The sequence below is a fragment of the Poecilia formosa genome, unplaced genomic scaffold (genome assembly GCF_000485575.1).
Source record: "Poecilia formosa unplaced genomic scaffold, Poecilia_formosa-5.1.2 Scaffold407, whole genome shotgun sequence".
Classification (NCBI taxonomy): Eukaryota; Metazoa; Chordata; class Actinopteri; order Cyprinodontiformes; family Poeciliidae; genus Poecilia; species Poecilia formosa.
In genome coordinates, this window is record NW_006800346.1 from 223,003 (window position 1) to 242,949 (window position 19,947).

General features: G+C 39.4%; 1 protein-coding gene and 1 long non-coding RNA gene across 3 annotated transcripts; one reads left to right on the plus strand and one right to left on the minus strand.

Moving 5' to 3' along the window:
• Nucleotides 1-1,083: 1,083 nt before the first annotated feature.
• Nucleotides 1,084-7,941, minus strand: LOC103154948 (volume-regulated anion channel subunit LRRC8D). Of its 2 annotated transcripts, none has more exons than XM_007576436.2 (7): nucleotides 7,828-7,941; nucleotides 6,762-6,998; nucleotides 6,304-6,669; nucleotides 4,805-5,368; nucleotides 3,895-4,145; nucleotides 2,677-3,036; nucleotides 1,084-2,255 (listed from the first exon to the last, which is right to left on the minus strand). In XM_007576436.2, the coding sequence occupies exons 3-7, from the start codon at nucleotides 6,649-6,651 to the stop codon at nucleotides 1,139-1,141; spliced, it is 2,640 nt and encodes an 879-aa protein (XP_007576498.1). In that variant the 5' UTR covers nucleotides 6,652-6,669; nucleotides 6,762-6,998; nucleotides 7,828-7,941; the 3' UTR covers nucleotides 1,084-1,138. The 2 variants fall into 2 exon arrangements, with proteins under 2 accessions (XP_007576498.1, XP_016518674.1); XM_016663188.1 differs by having other exon boundaries at nucleotides 6,304-6,699.
• LOC107833560 (uncharacterized) lies at nucleotides 6,475-18,497 on the plus strand. Its single transcript, XR_001659323.1, has 2 exons — nucleotides 6,475-6,561; nucleotides 16,645-18,497. It is a non-coding gene; the product is annotated as an uncharacterized LOC107833560 (long non-coding RNA).
• The last annotated feature ends 1,450 nt before the right edge of the window (nucleotides 18,498-19,947 follow it).

Consider the following 19,947-nt stretch of genomic DNA (forward strand, 5'->3'; position numbering starts at 1 on the left):
TCCATAAAAACACTCATCAGTCACTCCGCGCTCACCCTGAGGGAAAAATCTCCAACTCTGTCTACGTTCACTATCCAGTTTTCTCCCCAGGAACAGTTTCTTCCTCATTCTGATGCTCAGTTTGAACTCGAGCAAGCCGTCTTCACCATGTCTAGTCGCCTGAATGCATCGAGTTCCTAGTTTGGGATTGGCTGATTCATTATTTGTGTTAACAAGTAATTAAGCAGGCATACCTAATGACGCATTTGAGTGTAAAAGTAAGCTGTTGAAATGCTTTTTACAAAGACGTGTATGTGTTTTTTATGCTACTTAGCATTACCATGCTGATATATGCCAAACTGAGATGTTTCCTAATAAAAGTGACCAGTGGGTGTAAATAATTTTTGTGCACTGCTGACAATAAAGATATTTAAACAAATGCAAACTGACAGTGAGTTTAAATGATAAAAATACACATTGTGATCATTTTTTTATGTTTCCAACTGACTTAGCTCCAGTTTTATCTCCTCGGTGCTGCTTTCAATTAATATAACATAAAACAGACAATTTCATCCTAGGGTTAGCTTCAGAACTGACCAGTTTTAAATGCGTAATATGCATGTTTCTTATATGCATTAAACAATTTTAATGCATTGTTCTAAGATTTGTTTTGCTCTTGTCAAAAATGTCAAATTAAGCTAAATAGGTAATTAAACGTACAACAGCTCCTTTGCCTTCCCCCATTGCTAACTAGAAAAAACAATCAATCAAAGCCAAGAATGGTTTTCCATATAGCTGTCAATCACCTTCCATATGGCGCTGCTCACCCTCTCCTTCCAGCTTCCCATTTTCTCTCTGCTAAATAACATGGTCACCAATGCCGATGGATAAATGGTTTTCTTGTAACGAAAAGTTGTTTCTCCACATTTAGCAGCAGATACATAAAGTTGATTGACAGCGCTAAGACCCTCCTTCTGGCTCTGATTGGTTGTTTTTGGGACGACAAAAAAAAATTTTGTTTTGGAGATTTAAAAAGAATGTAAAAAAAATTATATATTTTTCATAAAAGTTACATAGTGCAGCTTTAAGAAGCAGTACACTAAGTTTAGTTAAAATGTAAAATTTTGCTCAGGTGTCAGGTCACAGTCGCCTATAAACCTTATATCTGTGACTCTAGAGCTGAAGAGAAGCTCCACTGAGTGGGAGAATACGGGAAAGTGTCGGACTCTGGCCTGGAGAGATCCTCAAAGTATCCCTCTCTGGTGGCGTAAGAACGGCTCAGGAAGTCCCTGACGTGTGGAGGCAAGGAGAGGAACAGCCACCTCTCTACCAGCAGCCCACCTCCACAGAGCCCCAGACAGCAGCCCAGCTCCGCAGGCAGCTCTTCCAGACTATTGCTGCGCAAATCCAACCTGGACAGGTGACTCAACGCTGAAATTCCCCCAGGCAGTGAACCGATAGAGTTGCGAGACACGTTCAGGACGCGGAGCTCCAAACAGCTGAAGAGGTCAGAGGTTAGGCTCTCTAACCTGTTTCCACTCAGGTCTAGTTCTGTCAGCAGCGCCAACGCCTTGACCTCAGAGGGCAGCTCAGGTAACAGGTTGCCAGCCAGCAGCAGCCGACGAAGCCGGTGAAGCGTGAAGAGCGCCGGGGGCAGACTCTTCAATTGGTTGTTGGACAGATCCAAAAGCTCCAAGGCTCGAAGGACTCCGACGGTGGGCGGCAGTGCCAACACACGATTGTAGGCGAGTTTGAGGCAAGAGAGACGCTGCAGGTGGACCAGACCGAGCAGTTCCTCCAGGGTTCTCAAGTTGTTGTGCTGCAAGTCGAGCGTCCGGAGGTGAGTCAGCGCGAGCAGGGCCGAGGGCAGGCGGTCCAGCTGGCAGTCCTGCAGCTGGAGTTCTGTCAGGTCCACTATTCGCTTGAGTCCCGTCAGCACAAGCAGCCTCGCGCCTTCATTGTGTATCTCCAGCTTCACCAAGCTGCCCGCCACCTCGCACAGCTCTGACGGAACCCTCTGCAGCATCCCATGGATCACCAGAACGCGGAGGTGGCGGAGCTGCCGCAGGCTCCCCAGAGCCCAGCCGTGACCGACGCCGCCCTCGCTGCCCAAGCGACCCGAAAGGTGGAGCTCGTGCAGGTTGCGAAGGGAGAGGACCCAACTGGGGATCTGTGACGCCTGAGCGAAGGTGATGTGGAGAACCTCAAGGCGTTCCTGGAGGACCGCAAGCGCACCGGGATCCACAGCCGCGGGGCAGTGGTAAAGGTGGAGCTCTCTGTGTGTGTGTGGGGGATCAAAGCAAGAGGATATGAAAAGTATGGAAGATGATCACTGAAAAAAAACAACTCTAACTTTAATCTCAGAATTTTGAGTTTTTCTTGTCAGAATTCTGACTTTAATGTGAAAATTCTGTCAGAATTCAGATTATTTTTCTCAAAATTCTGACTTTAGTCTCAGAATTCTGACTTTTTTGTCAGAATTTTGACTTTAATGAGTATTCTGTCTGAATTCTGATATATTTTCTCAGGATTCTGACTTTTTTTCCAGTTATCTCATAACCCTGAGAAAAATAAAAGAAATCTGACGTTCTCAGAATTCTGAGAAAAATCTCTAAATTCATTTTGGGTTTTTTTCCACTGGTCCTAATCCTCTTCCGTAAGGTAAAGAACATGCGGCTGATTTCCTGTACATCTCACCTGAGTGAAGTCATGTTTGCCACCTGCGAAGTAAACCTGGCGTCAGCGATGAGCTCCAGTTTGAGGGCGTGAAGCTGGCTGAGGGTGAACAGAGCCGGAGGGAGGCGAGGCAGGGCGACGAGCTGCAGGGAGCTGCAGCCCTCTGCGTCCACGCTGGTCAGAGCCTGGAGCTTCTCCTCTCCCCAGTGCCTCTCCAGGCTCTGCTCCAGCAGTCTGCTCTCGCTGACCGGGGACAGAAACACGGAGAGGCGCTGCACCAGCAGCGGGTCGTACTGCTCCAGCATGTGGATGAGGAAGGCCAGGTCATTCATCAGATCGGGAATGTCTTTCGGCGAGTGGAAGGAATATTTTCGAAGACAGCTAAGGAGAGGTAATGAAACAAGAAAAAAAAATCAAATGGAAAGAGAAATGTAAAATAGGACATAAGGTGATACACTTCTAAAAAAAAACTAAGTGACACAGAGAAATGCTTCATTAAATAACATTAATATTCCTCAGAATATTAATTAATTCTCTTTAAAACACAGAAATGCACCAAAAGTGTCAAAGTCAGACTTCTTTGACACAACTACATATTGTTTAATTAATTTTTTAATTTAGTTTTTTTTCTTCTTTTTTGCTTCATTTTGTCTTATTTATTCTTGTGTAATTTTATATAAACATACGTAGATGTATGTGACTACATATTTTATATTCTTTTTGTAATGTGCAAAAGGTTACTTGTACTTCACTTTAAAGAAAAGTAAAATAAAACTTTGATCACAAAACAAAAAAAAAAACAGCTACATGAGATTATTTCTGCCTCTAGCTATGGCTATTAACAATAATCTGAGTTTGCATTATATCTAATTTTCCTATGAGAATATATTTTGAATTGAATTTAACTACAATTAATTTCAGGATTACTTTATTAATCTCAAAAGGAAATTAAATGTTATTTTTATCGAAATTTTTTAACAGTTGTCGTACATGCAGATGGCTGCAGGAAGGAAGAATCTCCTGTAGCAGTCTGTACTACAGTGACTATGAAGAAGCTTCTAACTGAAGACGCTCTGTTGGTTCCATAAATGTCATATAAACGACTAAACATCAAGTCAAACCATTTTTAAAAACATCATTGAGCTGGCGTTAAAAGGCCAAACTGGATCTATGAGACACCAGGAACCTTCCTGAGGCTTAAACCTATGAAATGTCTGACCGCTTGACGCGAGTCCTAACCTGCGAAAAATCCAGCTGAGGGTGTAAAAATTAAGAAGCGCATAAATCCCTAGAAGGATTAGGTAGGTCACAAGCAGCTTGCGCAGGAGGGACGAGAGCGAGTGGACGCATTCAAAAGTTTTGTAGCTCAGCAGGATTCGCTCTGCAGGCTGACAGATATGGCTGAAGGAGAGGGAGCTGAGGAACGGGATGGTGTAGCTCATGATCAGCGTTACCATCAGCAGCTTAAACATCGTTTGAGCCAAATAAACCTGGAAAGACAAAACAAGACTTGTAAATGTAAATGCAAAATTGATAGCATACGTCCTTATTGGTATATTGGTTAAAGGTGCAGTAGGTAACTTTTATTTAAAAAAAATATATGTTTTTTGAATATTTGTTAAAACTTCCACCATTTAATGACATGATGATATGAGATAGTGTGTGAAAAGTTCAACTCGGCCCTGAGCTACAATCTCCATCTGAAGAAATGCACAGCTCCCGGCCAGAAACAACCAATCAGAAGCAGGAGGAGGGGCTTAGTGCTGTCCATCTGTCCTGTGAACACGCTGCTAAATGTGCTAATGGCCGAAAAACAACTTAACATCACGGGGGAAACCTTTTATGCTTATGACCACTCTAACAAGCTTTAGCATTTATGGCAGCAATAGCGCTAAGACCCGCCTCCTGGCTCTGATTGGTTATTTCTAGTTAGCACTGGGAGAAGGCAAAGGAGCTCAATTTTTCTGACTTATACAATACTGTCACGACATGGTGAGAGTTTTAACAAAAATGTAAAAAAAAAAAAAAAAGACAACATAATTTCATAGATGCTACATACTGCAGTTTTAAAGCAACATACCTGACTGGAAGGTTGCCAGAACTTACAAAGTTTTCCAAACAACAGATTACAGATATGAAGTTCCTGTACCTTATAAATGACAGCAGAGCTTTCACAGTGAGACCGAAACTTCCTGACTCTTTCAAACAGGGCCCTGGCCTGTTCTCCGTCACTTTTATCCAGACTCAATACCTGCCTGGGGCGTTCACTGTCCACTGAAGGCTCAGAAGAGCACAAGTGCCCCTCAGAGCCGAGGGACACAGACGACATGGTGGAATTAGAGGAAAGGGTGGAAGGGCAAGGAGAAGGTGGGTAGGCCGACCGCCTCAAAAGCGGACTGTTTGTGCCGGAGTCTATGCTTGAGTGGCCCGTACGGGCCGGCGCCATCGAAAAGCAAGCTGCGGACGCGGCGGCGTGGCGGGGCCTTCTCTCCAGATCTCGGATGTTTTCCTGGCGTGCAGCTTGGGACAGGGCCTGGGACGTCCAGGGGGACTCGCAGCATTTTGCCAAAATGGACAGGAATTGTTCAATGCGGGAAGAGGTGTGAGGGAAGTGCAGCCAGAAGGAGCCGCTGGCGACCAGCAGCAGAGACTGCAGCAGGGCCATGTAGGGGAAGAAGCGTGAACAGAAGGGTAAAGCTTCATGGTAGCACACCTAGACGGACAAACATTTCCATTAGGTGAGGCAAATTAATGGCTACAGCTATGACATATTAACCACAGTTTTAGAAAACCTGCTGCCAAATAATACTTTCCAGGTAATAATTATTTCTGGCCATTGCCTTCCGCAATTCTCATCTCCCTTCCGTACTCCTTACGGACTTTCTCTCATTGAAGTGGATTTCTAAGATAGAATTTCAATCGGGCCGATCAACGAACAGGAGGAGAAGGGCAGGTTGTGAATGATGTCATTGATTTTCTACGCTGTTTTAGAATTGTGATCTGCTTGTAGTCTTAGCAATACCATCGGATGAAGTTAACGAAGCCGTTAAATTCATGTTGGCCATGCCTCCAAAGATTAAATTAACATTAGCAGCCATCTTGTTTGGCTCGGCAGTTCTCTCTTTGCAGTGGAGGATGGTTGTTTGTAGCGCAGCCAAATTCCAGTAAGCTTCATAACATGGAACTGGCACATTACGTTAGCTAAAAGTTAGCAACCGGGTAAAATTGACACTTCAACACAGTCCACACTTCCAGGAAGCAATCGTTTTGTCATCTCTGGACAAAGCAAAGCAGAGAAAAAGGGGCTGGTTTTTACTAGACATTTATAGGTTTAAGGACCTATAAATGAGGATGGAGAAAGCGATGAATAATCAAAGTTTTTTTCCAAATGTATGAACCACAGTCATGTTGTGCTGCTTCAGAAGGACAAGTTGCTAACTACTGGTTATAGGCATAAAGTAGCAATTTCAGGGTGTTTAAGGATCTACATTAAGAGAGTCCTGATACTTTAGGCAAAGGTAACTGAAAGTTTTGAGATTCTGTTTACGCAATTTCTATTGAATACGATTTAAACCACAATCATTTATGGGTTTTACTTCAACAGTTTATCCTTCCAATCATATATAGCCTGAAGGTAAATAATGATACCTGGCTAACATAAATATACTGCTGGTAAACCAGATGTGTGCGGCGTCCCTTTGCAGGTGACTGAAGATTCGGACCGATGCTGTGAGGAACATGCAGAGGGGCTTCAGAAGACACGAGGACTGCGTCGCTGCCAACTGGTGGATGGTGAACACCGCCGGTTGCGTTGAAAGGCGGTTCAGAAGGAATGCACACCACCCTGTCCCTGGACAGCTGCACAGTACAAGCCAGGACGGACGTCATCAGCATCAGGACCACCAGGTAGTCCATGAAAACTTCCCACCAGGGCTTCAGCAGCTTCCACGTGTTCTGATGCGGATCCACAGGCGCCAGTTCCGACAGGGAGAACATGTCCAGTCTGAAGGATGTCTGTAAGATACTTGTTGGTTAAACTAAACACTACTCAGCTATTTTTAGTTAAACTCTCACAGTCAGAGAACATCAACATTGATTTGTCCCACCTGGCTGAAAACTTGCTCCACAACTTTTCTGCTGTTCCTCCTCTGCCACTTTGCAGAGAGTTGAGGCCAGAGCGCTCCGGTTCTGTGGTGAAAAACAAACTCCTCCTGAGCTGGCCAACCCGCCAGCTTTTCCAAGTGTTGCCATAGAGATGGAGAATATGCTGCTGAGAATTCAGTCCAGTCGTAGGACCTTATGGTCTGTTGAACGCTTTACCACAGCCTTGAACTCCTTTCAAACTACAGAGAGGAATACCATGAGGAGTTCACAAAAACTGAGAAAAATATTACTTTCTAGCAACATAACTAACCTGGAGAAGTACGCTAAATGAGCACCTGAACAGTTAACTTTCTTAAAGAATAAACTGAATTACAGGCAGATTACTCATGTAAACTAGTCCAAGTCAAGCATTTAGAGAAATGATCATAAACTCTTTAAATGATCTCTTTGATCTATGTCTGCTGAATTCAGCGCCTTGTCAAAGTTAACATATAAAACAATATTCTTTTCACATTTTGTCATATTAAAGTCACAAACTTTGCATTTTTGGGTATCTTTAAAGACCAATGCAAAGTAGTTCTTAATTGTAAAGTGGAACAATAATAATACATGTATACAAGGAGTGTGACAAACATTTGTATTTACCCACTTTTACAGCTGAGTACCTTTAACAATATCTCAAGCTCATTCTTGGCAGATAATTTCACTTATAACGATATTTTTTCTATGTTACAAATGAAATAATCTGACAGTGGAACAAGTATTTTATTTTATTTATTTTTATTATTATTATTTTTAACCAATTTTAAGAAACTAACTTGAAATTAGCTGCTATATCTTACTGAAAAGTTACTTATAAGTTATTTTTTCTTATTCCAAGTCTACTAATCTATTTGCACCAGAAACTAGACAAAAGCATTTCAAACTTAAGTATTGAAGTTGAGCTAAGTTAGCAAAGTTTAAGCTAACTTAGCTTACTTAAGTTTAGCTAATTTAGCTTTAACTTTGCTAACTTAGCTAAACTTCAATGCTTAAATTTTACACAAAGTGTTAAACATCATTACTGACCGTTCATGATAGGTCAGACTGCAGACGCTTTGAAAATGATACGTGAATCCGATTTAGTGCCACACATGGAAGGGGCACAGATGTACTTTGGAGAGTGAAAAGATTAGAATTGGGTCGTTCTTACAAAGTTCGGAAATGTTGGATGAGGGAATGTTCCTGCTCTGTGAACCTAGCCTTTGACTGGTCAGAGCAGACAGACCAAAAATACTTCATTTTATTTTCTAAAAAAACAAACAAACAACTAACTAAACAATAAAAACATGAGGCAAAGTAAAAAAAAATAATAATTAAAAAATAAAAATAAAATAAATATATATATATATTGTTGACATTATGAATGTTTTGTGCTCTCATTTGTTGTTGTTTTTATCATTATTGGATTATTGTGCGTCACATCACGTGACTTGTCTAATTGAACACACTCGTGTACAATAAAGGGTGTGTCCTTCAAACAAAGGGGGAACAACACGAAAGCCGAACCGAGTGAGTCTCATAGTGTCACGTTGAACGCTGTGCCGAAAAGTGATTCTGTTAACATATATATATATATATATATACGCCGCTTTTTGAGTCTAAACCTTGATTTTGGCACCATGGATATATATATGGCACCATATATATATCCATATTTTTTATATACTCAAGGGTCAAAACTGGCAACTTTGTTGCATTGTAAACAAAGTTCCCTCATTTTCCAGCAGATGGTGCCAAAATCAAGGTTTAGACTCAAAAAGCGGCGTTTGAATCCACAGCTTTAATTATAGCAACGTAGCAGTTCCTGCAATGGCAGCTTTATCACAGACAGTGATAAATCTAAAACTGGCCTATTTCTCAGTTCATGTAACTATTAACATCTGTTCCTACTGAAGGATTACATCTTGTGCTTCATCATATGCCATTTCCTTTTGTTTTTAGACCACTAAGAATCTTTGGCAGAGATGCAAACTGACAATAAACCACAATGAGATCTACTCCACACAGCTGGTGTGTGTGTGTGTGTGTGTTCTGTATATCTGCGTTGTGTGAAATATGGAGATGTGTGTCTACATGTGTACTGTCGAGCGACGAGCACAGAGTTAGAAAACAAGAGGTGGGGAAGTTGCAACTGAACATGTATGTAAGTGAGAGAGGCATTCGCTAGTACCACAGAGGAAAATCTCAAAATAAAACATGCAAGTGTGACGGGCAGGGTTGACTGTTACACACTGCAACATCTCAGTTGGCTGCTGTATCAGTGACAGTACATCATGCTCCTGATTCCTGAGCCTTTCTGTTTAGAAGAAAATAAGCAACAGAGGGGACCAGTTCTTAACTTGAGAATGGACAAAGGAACAAATACCGAGAAGAGTTCAACCAGGTTCAGGAAAACACTGCAATATTGTGCTTTGAGATTCTTGAAATGCTCCTTCGTTCATCGTTAAAATCCCTGAACAGTGTGTGGTTGTCAACATGAATTTAATTCCTTTAAGGTCCATTTATTGACTCAAATATAGCTTGAATTATTTAAATCGATAAGCATTTTTGCTATTGTGTGAAGGCAAAATTTTCTACATCACTTAATTCATTTCTGCTGTTTTAAGTTTTTGTTTCATTAATCAAATTAGCAACTCTCCCGTTTTAATCGAAGCCAGCAATTCACCCAGACATACGTAGCCACTCCAGCCACTTATAATATGTCTACAGAAGCTTCACTATGAAATACACCAGGTAATAAAAAATAATAAAAAGTGAATTTACTTACAGAGCCTAGCTGGCATATTAACTATCATTTCATTGCCCATTCGCCATTTCTTCAACATCTGAACTCCTGTTCTTACTTTTATAAGTATGCAGAATATTTCTCTGGTATTTTTGTACTAATTTAATAATGAATGATTTAGGTTGTTAAAATGAAAATGTCTTAGGAATGTGACCAGTATTTTGTTGAATTGATGCCACAAAGAAACAGAAAAATAAACCTGCAAGGTGCACTTAATAAAGAAGTGAGTGTATACTACAAACTCAGAAACATAATTATTTAATTATTTTATTAAGTGGAAAAGAATTGACTTTGTTTTATAATATCGTTCTATTGCTATTTTAGTTTAACATTCTAAGATGTTGTAGACTAACATTAATATAACACAAAAAAGACTAAGAAAGCAAACAATTTAAATGTTCAAAAAGATGTCCAAAGCCAACTTTTTATATATTACAAACCCAAACATCCATTTTGTTTGGTTGTTGTATTAGTAAATAAAAAATTATTAACCAGAACTAACTACTGAAAGAGTTTCATGAGGTGTTGTCATGAACAATCACGATTTTGCACTGTGGTTACATGTTTCGACACCATCTTAGTTTAGCATGTGATCCTGCTAAGATATTATAAAATGCAACAAAAAAACATGTGTAGAACTGTTTTTAAATTACAAGTCTAAAACAAATTATTTGTTTTTATTTTTGAGTGAAAAGTCATTGATAAAAAAATTGCTCACTATGTCTGCATGACTGCTTTGCCCTGAAGCTACTTGTTCCATTTTAGCTTAGCATATTAGCATGCTAACATTTTGCTGAAATAATAGTAGAAAAGCATAAAAACATCAAAGTAAATGTACAAAATAAAGGTCAACTTTATATTAAAAGTCTAAAAGATAATGTTGTGTTGTATTATTAACTCAAAAGGATCAGATAAATGGGTTTTTAAAATATATTTTAGTGATCTTTCAGGATTTTGCCTTCTAGTTACAATCAGACGAATATTAGATCCTAATTTATATCCTTATAACACGTTGTATTTTTAACTTAAACCCTTATTAGCAGGTTACATCACCTATTGCTTCCTTAAATTTGATTATTAGTATTGTGTGATGTTTTATTGAGCAACAGACTAACCGGTTGGGTTGTTTGCGTTTGAGCTGCTTTGTTGCTGAGAAAACAGACAAAGAAACTTTTTTCTGTTTTGTCATTTGTTTCAGAGAAACGTGGCCACAAAATTAGACGGCAGAGCTTTGGTGTGGCAGGATGAACATTAGAAGCAGACCATATCCTACCAACACCCTCGGGGTTGTTTTTTTTTTTTTAAAGTTCTGCTGCAAAAGAGCTTGCGGCTTGACACCTTTTTCATTTGCAATCTTATGCCTAAACACAGTGATGCACTCGCATATCCACACGACCCATGGGCAGATATGCTTTGGGTGGGGCCGTGTTATGTGACAGGATTCACACAAGTCCACATCATGAGAAAATATCGGCAACTTGTTGCAGACCTCTCACACCACGCGAAAAGCTTGAAGTAGAAGAAAACAGTTCATAACCTTTGCCGGTCTGAGTTTTCAAATATGTAAGATTACTTCCAATAATTTCCCAATTATGAGCTCAATAATGTACATCTTATCTCATTATATTTAAGATTTAAAACATGCCAAGCAGATTTTGGCAGAGTTAACTCAGCATCCATTGTGGATTCTGTTTTTTAGATGGGCTCTTTTATTTTGATCATTCTTTTTATTATATTCTGATTTCTTCTTACATTTCCTGTATCGTTTTATCATTTATCGTGATAAAATTCTTATTGTGATACAAATTTTAATTTATCGCTGTGGATAGTCTTGAACCATACATCTATGGTGTGTGAATGTGTTTTTTGTTACAGAACATTAGTGTACTTTGGTAGTTTTGGCCTATATTTGTTGGTTTCGGAAACCACGTCAACTGACTTCCAATCAAAATTGGGGTTTGGATCTGGAATATGGTCAATTAAAGTCAGTGTGTCATCAGAATTTTATCAAAAGCCTGTTGTTTGAAGTAGGCGTGCATCGGTTGGAGCTTTTATGGCCAATCGATGGTTATCTATCATCGATCAAAGCATAACATGTCAGTTCGGATTTCTGCCAATACTGACTTTTTTGTCTGAAATATTGATAAACGTAGCAAGAAAGTCGCTGAGATGGCAATAGTCGATTTTTAGGCCTTTGCTGAGGTAGTTAATGGATAAGATTGACTTCACATGTAAGCATCAAACAATCACAAATCTCCCAAAATTACAAAAACCAAGGCCGATTTATCGGCACATTCCTAGTTTGAGGCTTTAAACTCTCTAGAACTGTTTTAATCTAAATTCTTCACACACATAATTCCATTATGTAGTATTTAAATATTTTAAATACTTCTTCCTCATATGTTTGATCATTCAGATGGAGGAATTTGCTGATTTCTTTAGCAGCTGACCCCATATCAAGACCCTTCCACCACCGTGCCTCACATTAAAGATGAGCTAGCTGTGGCCTGCTGCACCTTAGTTTATGCTATCTGGTCATAAAACTATCTATCCATTCATCTTCTTAGACCCTTATCCCACTGGGGTCAGGAGGGGTGCTGGTGCCTGTCTCCAGCTGTCAACGGGCGAGAGGCGGAGTCACCCTGGACAGGTCGCCAGTCCATCACTATGCATCATAAAAACTACTGTTTTATTATTATACTATATTTACAACCCATTGGTTCCACTGGTTTTCCAAAGTAAGATGAAACAAATTTTAGACTTTGTCATGACACTTTGGGAGAATGGGTACCACTGCCTTGATCAGAGCCACAAAAAACTTGTTCTAGATCTGGTTGGAACTTCTGGAAGATATCGAACGTCTGCTCGATATCAAGTTTGATTTCACATGTAGGCAGCAGCTGGCTTGTGTACCATGTCAATTTAGAGTTCTCACACCTCCTTACCTCTCTGTAACCCTGCATCGCCAAAGTGAATCAGCTCTCACTTGGTTTCATGTGTGGGAGTGGGGATGCCCATATGATGGTTGAATTTGAGTGATTTTGAAATTATCATTGCTTTATTTAACCACAGCGACCGCCGTCGCCACGTTTTTTTTTTTTTTTAATACGTTTTCCTTTCTGTGCCTTTACAAAATCGCTATAAGCTAAAAGTTCGGGAGAGGTTTTTTGAGGTTACCTGAGACCACGGGGATAAATTCTGCTTACAAACGTTGGTGTTTTAGAGAAAAAAGAAAAGAAAATGAAAATAGTGTAACTGTTGGGTTTGAATCTGAATCTGTGATGCTTTCAATCTGAAAGCAATTGATTGAAAAGAGTGGGAGGATGCTATAAGCTGCAACATAGAAAGAAAAATACCTCAGCAAAATATTTGCTTCCTGTTCAGTGGGTGGCAAAGGCCTACTTGAGAGCGTTGTGGCTTTACTTTTGTACATGACTCCGTAATACATTACTATACCGTGGGTCGAGATCAATGTTCCCATGGCTGTAATAAAAATAGAGTTAGTTAGAAGCCATACATAACAAGGTGTCTGTGTTGTTGTTTTTTTTTTGAGTTAATCCCTCTGCTGTATTTCACTTCCACATGAAGCACGTGTAGATACCCCAAATCTCAAGAAGTTCTGAAGACTTGATTTCCTCTCTCTCTCTCGTCTACAAAGCGAGAGAAAGCCGTGCACTGACCTTAACCTTTGCTCTTTTGACTTACATAGCCGAAGAAAGTCGAACAGTTTCGCAGAAATGAGTATCGAGCAGGTGGGTGGGGATTAACGAGGGACATAGTGGAAGCTGCTGGCCGTGAGAAAGTGGCACGGCACTTCGTTTTGCAAGTCCCATGACTGAAACCACTGTAAGCCACCCGCCGCAGGAGCTACTGAGATAAACACCAAAGAACAGAAAATGTGGTCTGACCTGCCACCGACCCAATAAGTGACATTTTTCTTGCTGCTATCATTGATAATGACTCATTATCAAAGTGACATCACCAAATGTTTTCTCTAAGATGCTGTATCAGAAGACTGTAGCTATGTGTATGATTTGCTCTTCAGTTGGTGTAGATTTAAATCAGGGGTGTCCAAGTCCGTTCCTGGAAGGCGTGGTGTCCTGCAACTTTCATGTGTGTCCCCTGTCCAGCACAACTGAGGATGTAGACGAGTTTGACAGATAATCAGTGTAATATCTGAGTCAGACATGCTGAAGTAGAGAGACATTCAGAAGCTGCAGGACACTGAGAAATGGAGTTAGACAGCTGTGATTTAAAAGATTTTTCTAGAAGCATGGATCCCTGGAGAGGATCCACCCAGAGAGGTAACACGTAATTGTCATCTTACCTTACCTATCTTTGAACAATCTTAGCTTGGATAAAATCAAAGAGCCCAGAACAACATCCAAAGAAATTAACGGTGAACTCCAAAGTCAAGGTACATCGGTGTCAGATCGCACTATCTGTCATCGTTTGAGGCAAAGCGAACTTCATGGGAGACGACCAAGGACGTCACCACTGTAGAAAGCAAGTCTATAAAAAAGGCAGACTGGAATTTGCAACAACGCATATTAAAGACCTAAAAGGCTTATGGGAGAATGTTGTTTGGACAGATGAGACAAAACTGGAGCTTTCTCGTAAGGTATATCAGATGCAAAAATGAAGCATTCCAAGAAAAGAACAATGTCCCTTCTGTAAAACATGGAGAAGGTGTGTATTCTGGGGCTGCTATGATGCATCTGGCGTAGGGTGTCTTGAGTCTATGCTAGGTACGATGGAACCTCAAGACAACGAAGGCTTTTGGGAGCGACAGAAAGCCTGGTCTCCCCTCAAACCTGAGACAACTTGAGCAGTTTGAAAGGAGAGGGTAAAAATACATGTGGACAGGTGCAGAAGGTCTCAGAAATTGCTTGATTGCTGGAATTGCCTCATAGCTTTTACCTTGAACATGCTTGTATGTAGCTATCTTTCTAATTGCTTGGACAACTCTCTCCTTGGCTTCCTGTGGTCAATGTTGGGTGTGGTATGTGTCATGTCACCAAACCAAACTACTTGTCATCCTTTAAATAGACAGACTGACTGATTACAAGCTTGAAGACTCTTGTAATGCTAATTAGACGACTTCCATTAGTTTAACATGTCCCTATGGTCAAATTATTTTCAGTCTTTCCACCCCTCTTTTACTAGTTTGTTTTTTAAACTAAATTATGTTGAATCACATTTACCATGCAAGGCAATGTCTGATTTTCATTGGTTCATTTTCAATCATTTTTTATTCACTATTATTTTTTTCAGGTATGATTGTGGGCTTATCCGTCATTAACAGAGACGTACCAATAATTTTATACACGTGTATGTATTTATTTCAGTCACTCCCTTATTCATTTGCTGCTAGTGCCACAGGACTAATATGATTGAGAAGTAACTAAAACTGACATTTGCTTAAAGAGTTACATTGTTTTTCAATACTGATGTCTCATTGAACGTCTTCTTACAGAACGTAGCAATGCAAAAAAGTGAATAATTTTTACTCTGTTATGTTACTCCACTATTTTGCATTGTATCTTGTAATCCTGTTAGACCTAACAAGGACACAATGCTTAACAATAGCAGCTCTCTAATTTTGTCAAAGTAAACACAGTGCTTTCCAAGTACCACCAACTTTACAGACATATTAGAAATCCTACTTGGAAATGGATCATGGTTTAATGAAAGTGGGGCGTAATGTCATTCCTAGATCCATTGTTCACTTATATTTTTTTGCCATAGTCATTTTATTTGTATTGCTGATTGTATGAGCAAACCACTACTCTTCCTGCAAAAAAAAAAAAAAAAAGAGAGAGAGAGACAAGGTATATGACTAGTCCTGTGTGACTGAATTCACCCTTTTTTTAATCTGTTATGCTTTTGGTTCATTCTACCCTTACTCTGTTTATCAAGCAAGCTATAATACATTACAACCTTTGTACTTCAGGACTTTGTACTTTATAATCAAATAGTAAATAGTAGCTAAATGTATTACGGTTCATCTGGTTCAGAGAAACTTAAATCGCTTCACACTACATTCAGTCATGCACAAATTCACACACTGATGGTGGTTAGCTTCTACATCCTCTTATCTGCAGGATTTTGTGACTGGATTTTGTGATTCGGTTTAAGTGATGAGAACAAGTCAGGGCGTTCATTCTCAGTACATCAGTAAGAACATACTGAGCTTTGCGGTGACAGAAGAACTCTTCAATCTGGTAGATATTGAAGCACAACCACCATTTTGCAAACGGTACATTTTATCCATCTCTGATCCACATTTAAAACTAAAGTTAAAAATGCATTTTCAATTTGAGAAAAGTACCATATTTATGCAGGAAATGTTAGCCAAACGTATCTTGGCTAACATTTTAGCTTAGTTCTGTCAATCAATCGAGTTTATTTGTAAAGCACATATTTGAGCAACAATGCAGTTCAAAGCACTTAACATAAAAACATTAAAGGCGCCATAAAACCATCATACAGGCACCAATTGTTAAACCAGTAATGAACATTACATTACGTCATCAAAATCATCAGTATACATGTAATAATGTTCTAGTCATTACTCTAACAGTTGGGTTTTTAAGCTAGTTCTCTATTAGCCGCCGACAACAAAGCTAGCTGCTAACTATTATGGGCTATAAAATAAAATCTGTAGGAAAAGGAAGCTTAAATGTGTTTTAGCAACTTTAGCAAACTGTGTAGATGTATAGTTTCATTGTCCAAATGTGTGTGAATATTTTCTTGTATGACATCCAAAAGTACAAACTATTCAAACTTTTTATGCTAACGCTCTACTGCTCTTTGTGCTTTGTAATGCTGAAGAGGGAAAGATACTTTGCCACATTCCTTTTTGTTTTTCTTTTACTCCTTCAAGCTACCGAGAAGCTTTTTAATCAACTTTATTCAGATTTTTTTTTCACTATCCTTACCCTTAGATAGTTTACCCTTAAGATAGTTTATTTGCCATATGGTGGAAAAACAAAAAAACTCCAACTGACTAAAGTCATATGTCTTTCTTTCTTTCTTTCCTTCCTCCTCCTCCTCAGGTTTCAGGTTCCTAGAAAGGCAGTTTTACGCCACCATCAAGGTAACAAGAAGCCCCTAACCCCCCGAACTCAGGAGAGGCAGAAACCCACCGAACCCACCAGCTCGTCTTGGCTCCCTGCACTCCTCTCGTCTGCTCTTTCAGACAACCCATGGGAGAAGGTTCCAAGCCCCCCACCACATGAACCACAGTGCTCTGCCATGCCTGTGTTTGTGCACATCAAGGGGGAGCTCAGCACGACTCTACGCTGCTCAGATCAGAACTGCAATGAGATGCATGCAAAAAATACAGCCATACTGAAAGGGGAAAAAAAGTGTTGGTTTCAGTTCATATGTGGTCTCTGAAGATAGCATTCAATCTGAGGACAGATTCAAGCTTTGCTACTTGAAATTTATTGGTGAAAATGCACGCACTTCAGAAAGTCTATGGTGCGAATAAAATAGTCTGAAAATGTTTTCCTCCACTTTGACCTATATAGCTTCAACAGGGCAAATTGTGACGCGTAGGACCAGTTTCATATCGGTATTTTTATGTCATCATGGCATCAATCTTTTAAAAGTGGTACTTTTAAGTTGTCAGGAAATGTGCACTGTCATCTGTGACTTTGAGAGATGGGGTGAAATTGAAAACAGGGTTATCTAGAGTTTATGAGTTGTGGAATCATTGGTACTTTCTTGAAGTGAATAAGAAAGGACAAGTTATCTTTTCCAAACTAGCTCATAGTAAATGGAAATCTTTGTCACTCAAACTCACATGATTAAAAGCAATGAAGAGCGGTGAAACGGAGAGGAAAATTCTGCATTGGGTCTGGGCAACACATTTGGTAATACAGTTCTGGACCAAACAGCTCTAGATTGGTGCGATCTTTTAGTCTTCTAAGTCAGATCTCTGATCTGGGACACTTGAGTTGAGCTGCTGTGCTGCAAAACAGGCAGATAACAGGGTAGTTCTCCATTGTATGCATACAAACAGAGCAGAGTCACGTTCACAAACAGAGAAACGATGCTATTGCGATACAAGCTGTTGATATGGAGTTTCTATCAGCAACTTTTTACTGCTTTTCTAATGCTTGCCCTCCATATTGAGCTATGGTTACTCTGACACCTCTGACTTGTGAGCAACACAGACTGACAAGCAGCTTAACGTCTCAGAAAGTAACACAGTGAGTACGTTGGGCTGAGGTGTGCCGAAAAAGACGGCTTTATTTCTGAACATCTGTGGGTAGTTTTAGTGAGAAGCATGAGTGCTTCTGGATAGCACAGGTTTAAGGGTCAAGGGTCACCTGCTGGCCAGATACTGATTAGTTAAAACATATCTCAACGCCCTTTACCAAATATAATTCTGATTTCACATGCTCTTGTTGTGTTTCCATCTAGAAATCCTAAAAATCTGCCTTCCAAGTCCATGTAAAGCACACAAGATGAAGGTGTATTGTTTGTTCTTCCTGTGGAAGAGCTTTGGTGAAGACTGTTAAAAATATATAATGTTAAAAAATATTAGTATATTTAATCTTTTGAGTTTCCAGTTGAAAATTCAACAAGACCTTTGCCTGTCTGTATTGACTTAATGATGATTTTCAGGTCAAAATTTGACTTTTAAACATCTAGCGTTAGCTATGTAGCATGTAGGCTAACAGTATCTTAAGTTAACAAATTTGTTTACTTAAATTCTGTAGCACAACACGGTCATATTAATATTTTTATACAGCATAATTTTACCATCTTACATACATTTTTTTATCCTGTGGAAGAGGTGAAGAACTGGCATTGCTGAAAGGTTTACCTATGACGAATGAAGGGGCTACTTCTGATTGCTGCTTTAACCCAATAAACTAGATTAAATGTTTTTACCCAATATTTGGTTATCATGAATTAATTTTTACAAATTTGTGTCCAAACATCATAAACCTAGCATTTGAATCAAAGACATTATCCAATGGTCTTTTCTTAGCTAATCAACTAGCTAGCATTGCTCAAAGAAGCTGCTAACATTTCATATTCTCTCATTGAGAACAAGTTATTAATCTTTCAATTTATGTATTTTATGAGAGAGGGGGAAGACATGCAGCAAATGTCACCAAGCCAGGAATTGAACCTGCGACCACAAGGACCAAGGCCTCAATATGTGGGTTGTGCTTTGCCCCTGCGCCACCACAGCACCCCAGATGTATTACTACTTGATGACCGGAGCTTAAACGTAATAAAATTTCCATGGAACCTGTCGGACATCAAATTAGCTAATTATCTTGTTTTGACTCAGTGGCCTTTGCTTAGCTAATCGGCTAGCTAACATAGCTCAAAGAAGCTGCTAATATGTTATATTCAGTCACTGTTTCACTGAGAACAAGTTATTAATTTTTCATTTTATGTGTAATTATTTGATGACTGGAGCTTAAATGTAATAAAATTTGTATGAAACCTACCAGACATGAAATTAGCTAGGTTATCTTGTTTTGGCCTCATGCCGTAAAGTAAAAACTACATACACAAATAAGTGAAAAATAATTACTTACACAATCCATGATGTTTCACTTTATGATATACAAGCAAGAAATATTAATGGTTATTAAGAAAGACAATGTGACGTTAGCTAAACCTGAAGTAAATCCCTTGTTTAGGGAGGTATTTCTTGCTAGCACAGGCCTCAAACTCAGCCAGACATTCCTGCTGTGCTAACTAGAGAAACAACAATGCTCAGAGAGCAGAAAAATTATGAAAAAAAAAAGATGTCCGCACATCTTGTCACCTCCACAGAACACCGTGGGAGGGTGCTACATCATTTATAAGAAAGTCCCTATCGTTTTTATGTAGCATGGGTGTCACTGAGAACAGGAAGAAGGAAGGGCATGATAATTTGAATTTATATTTCTGCCTGATCTTCCTCATTCCTGTTTGCCGTTTTCGTTTTTGTTGAGACATTTTGCTGGCCAAAAAAACCTCCAAATTGAAAAAAGAAAGTGTTTCTTTCTAGAAATACTGTGCAGCTCTGAAGAAAATATGTATCATAGGAGACAAATTAATTCTGTAAAAACGTCATATAAAATCAAGACTAAAGGATTTAAAGATCTGCAACACAATTTGAGCAATCAAACCTTTTTTGATTATAAGTCAGTCTGACCATTTGACCCTTATCACACAAAAATGAAAAGTTTTCCTTTAAATGTTCTCTACACAAGGGAGTCTCAAAATTTTAATCTTAAAATAGGATAGACTTAAAATAGGAACTTCTATCTGTATGACTTTCAGCCCATTTAATTATGTGTGTGTGTGTGTGTGTGTGTGTGTGTGTGTGTGTGTGTGTGTGT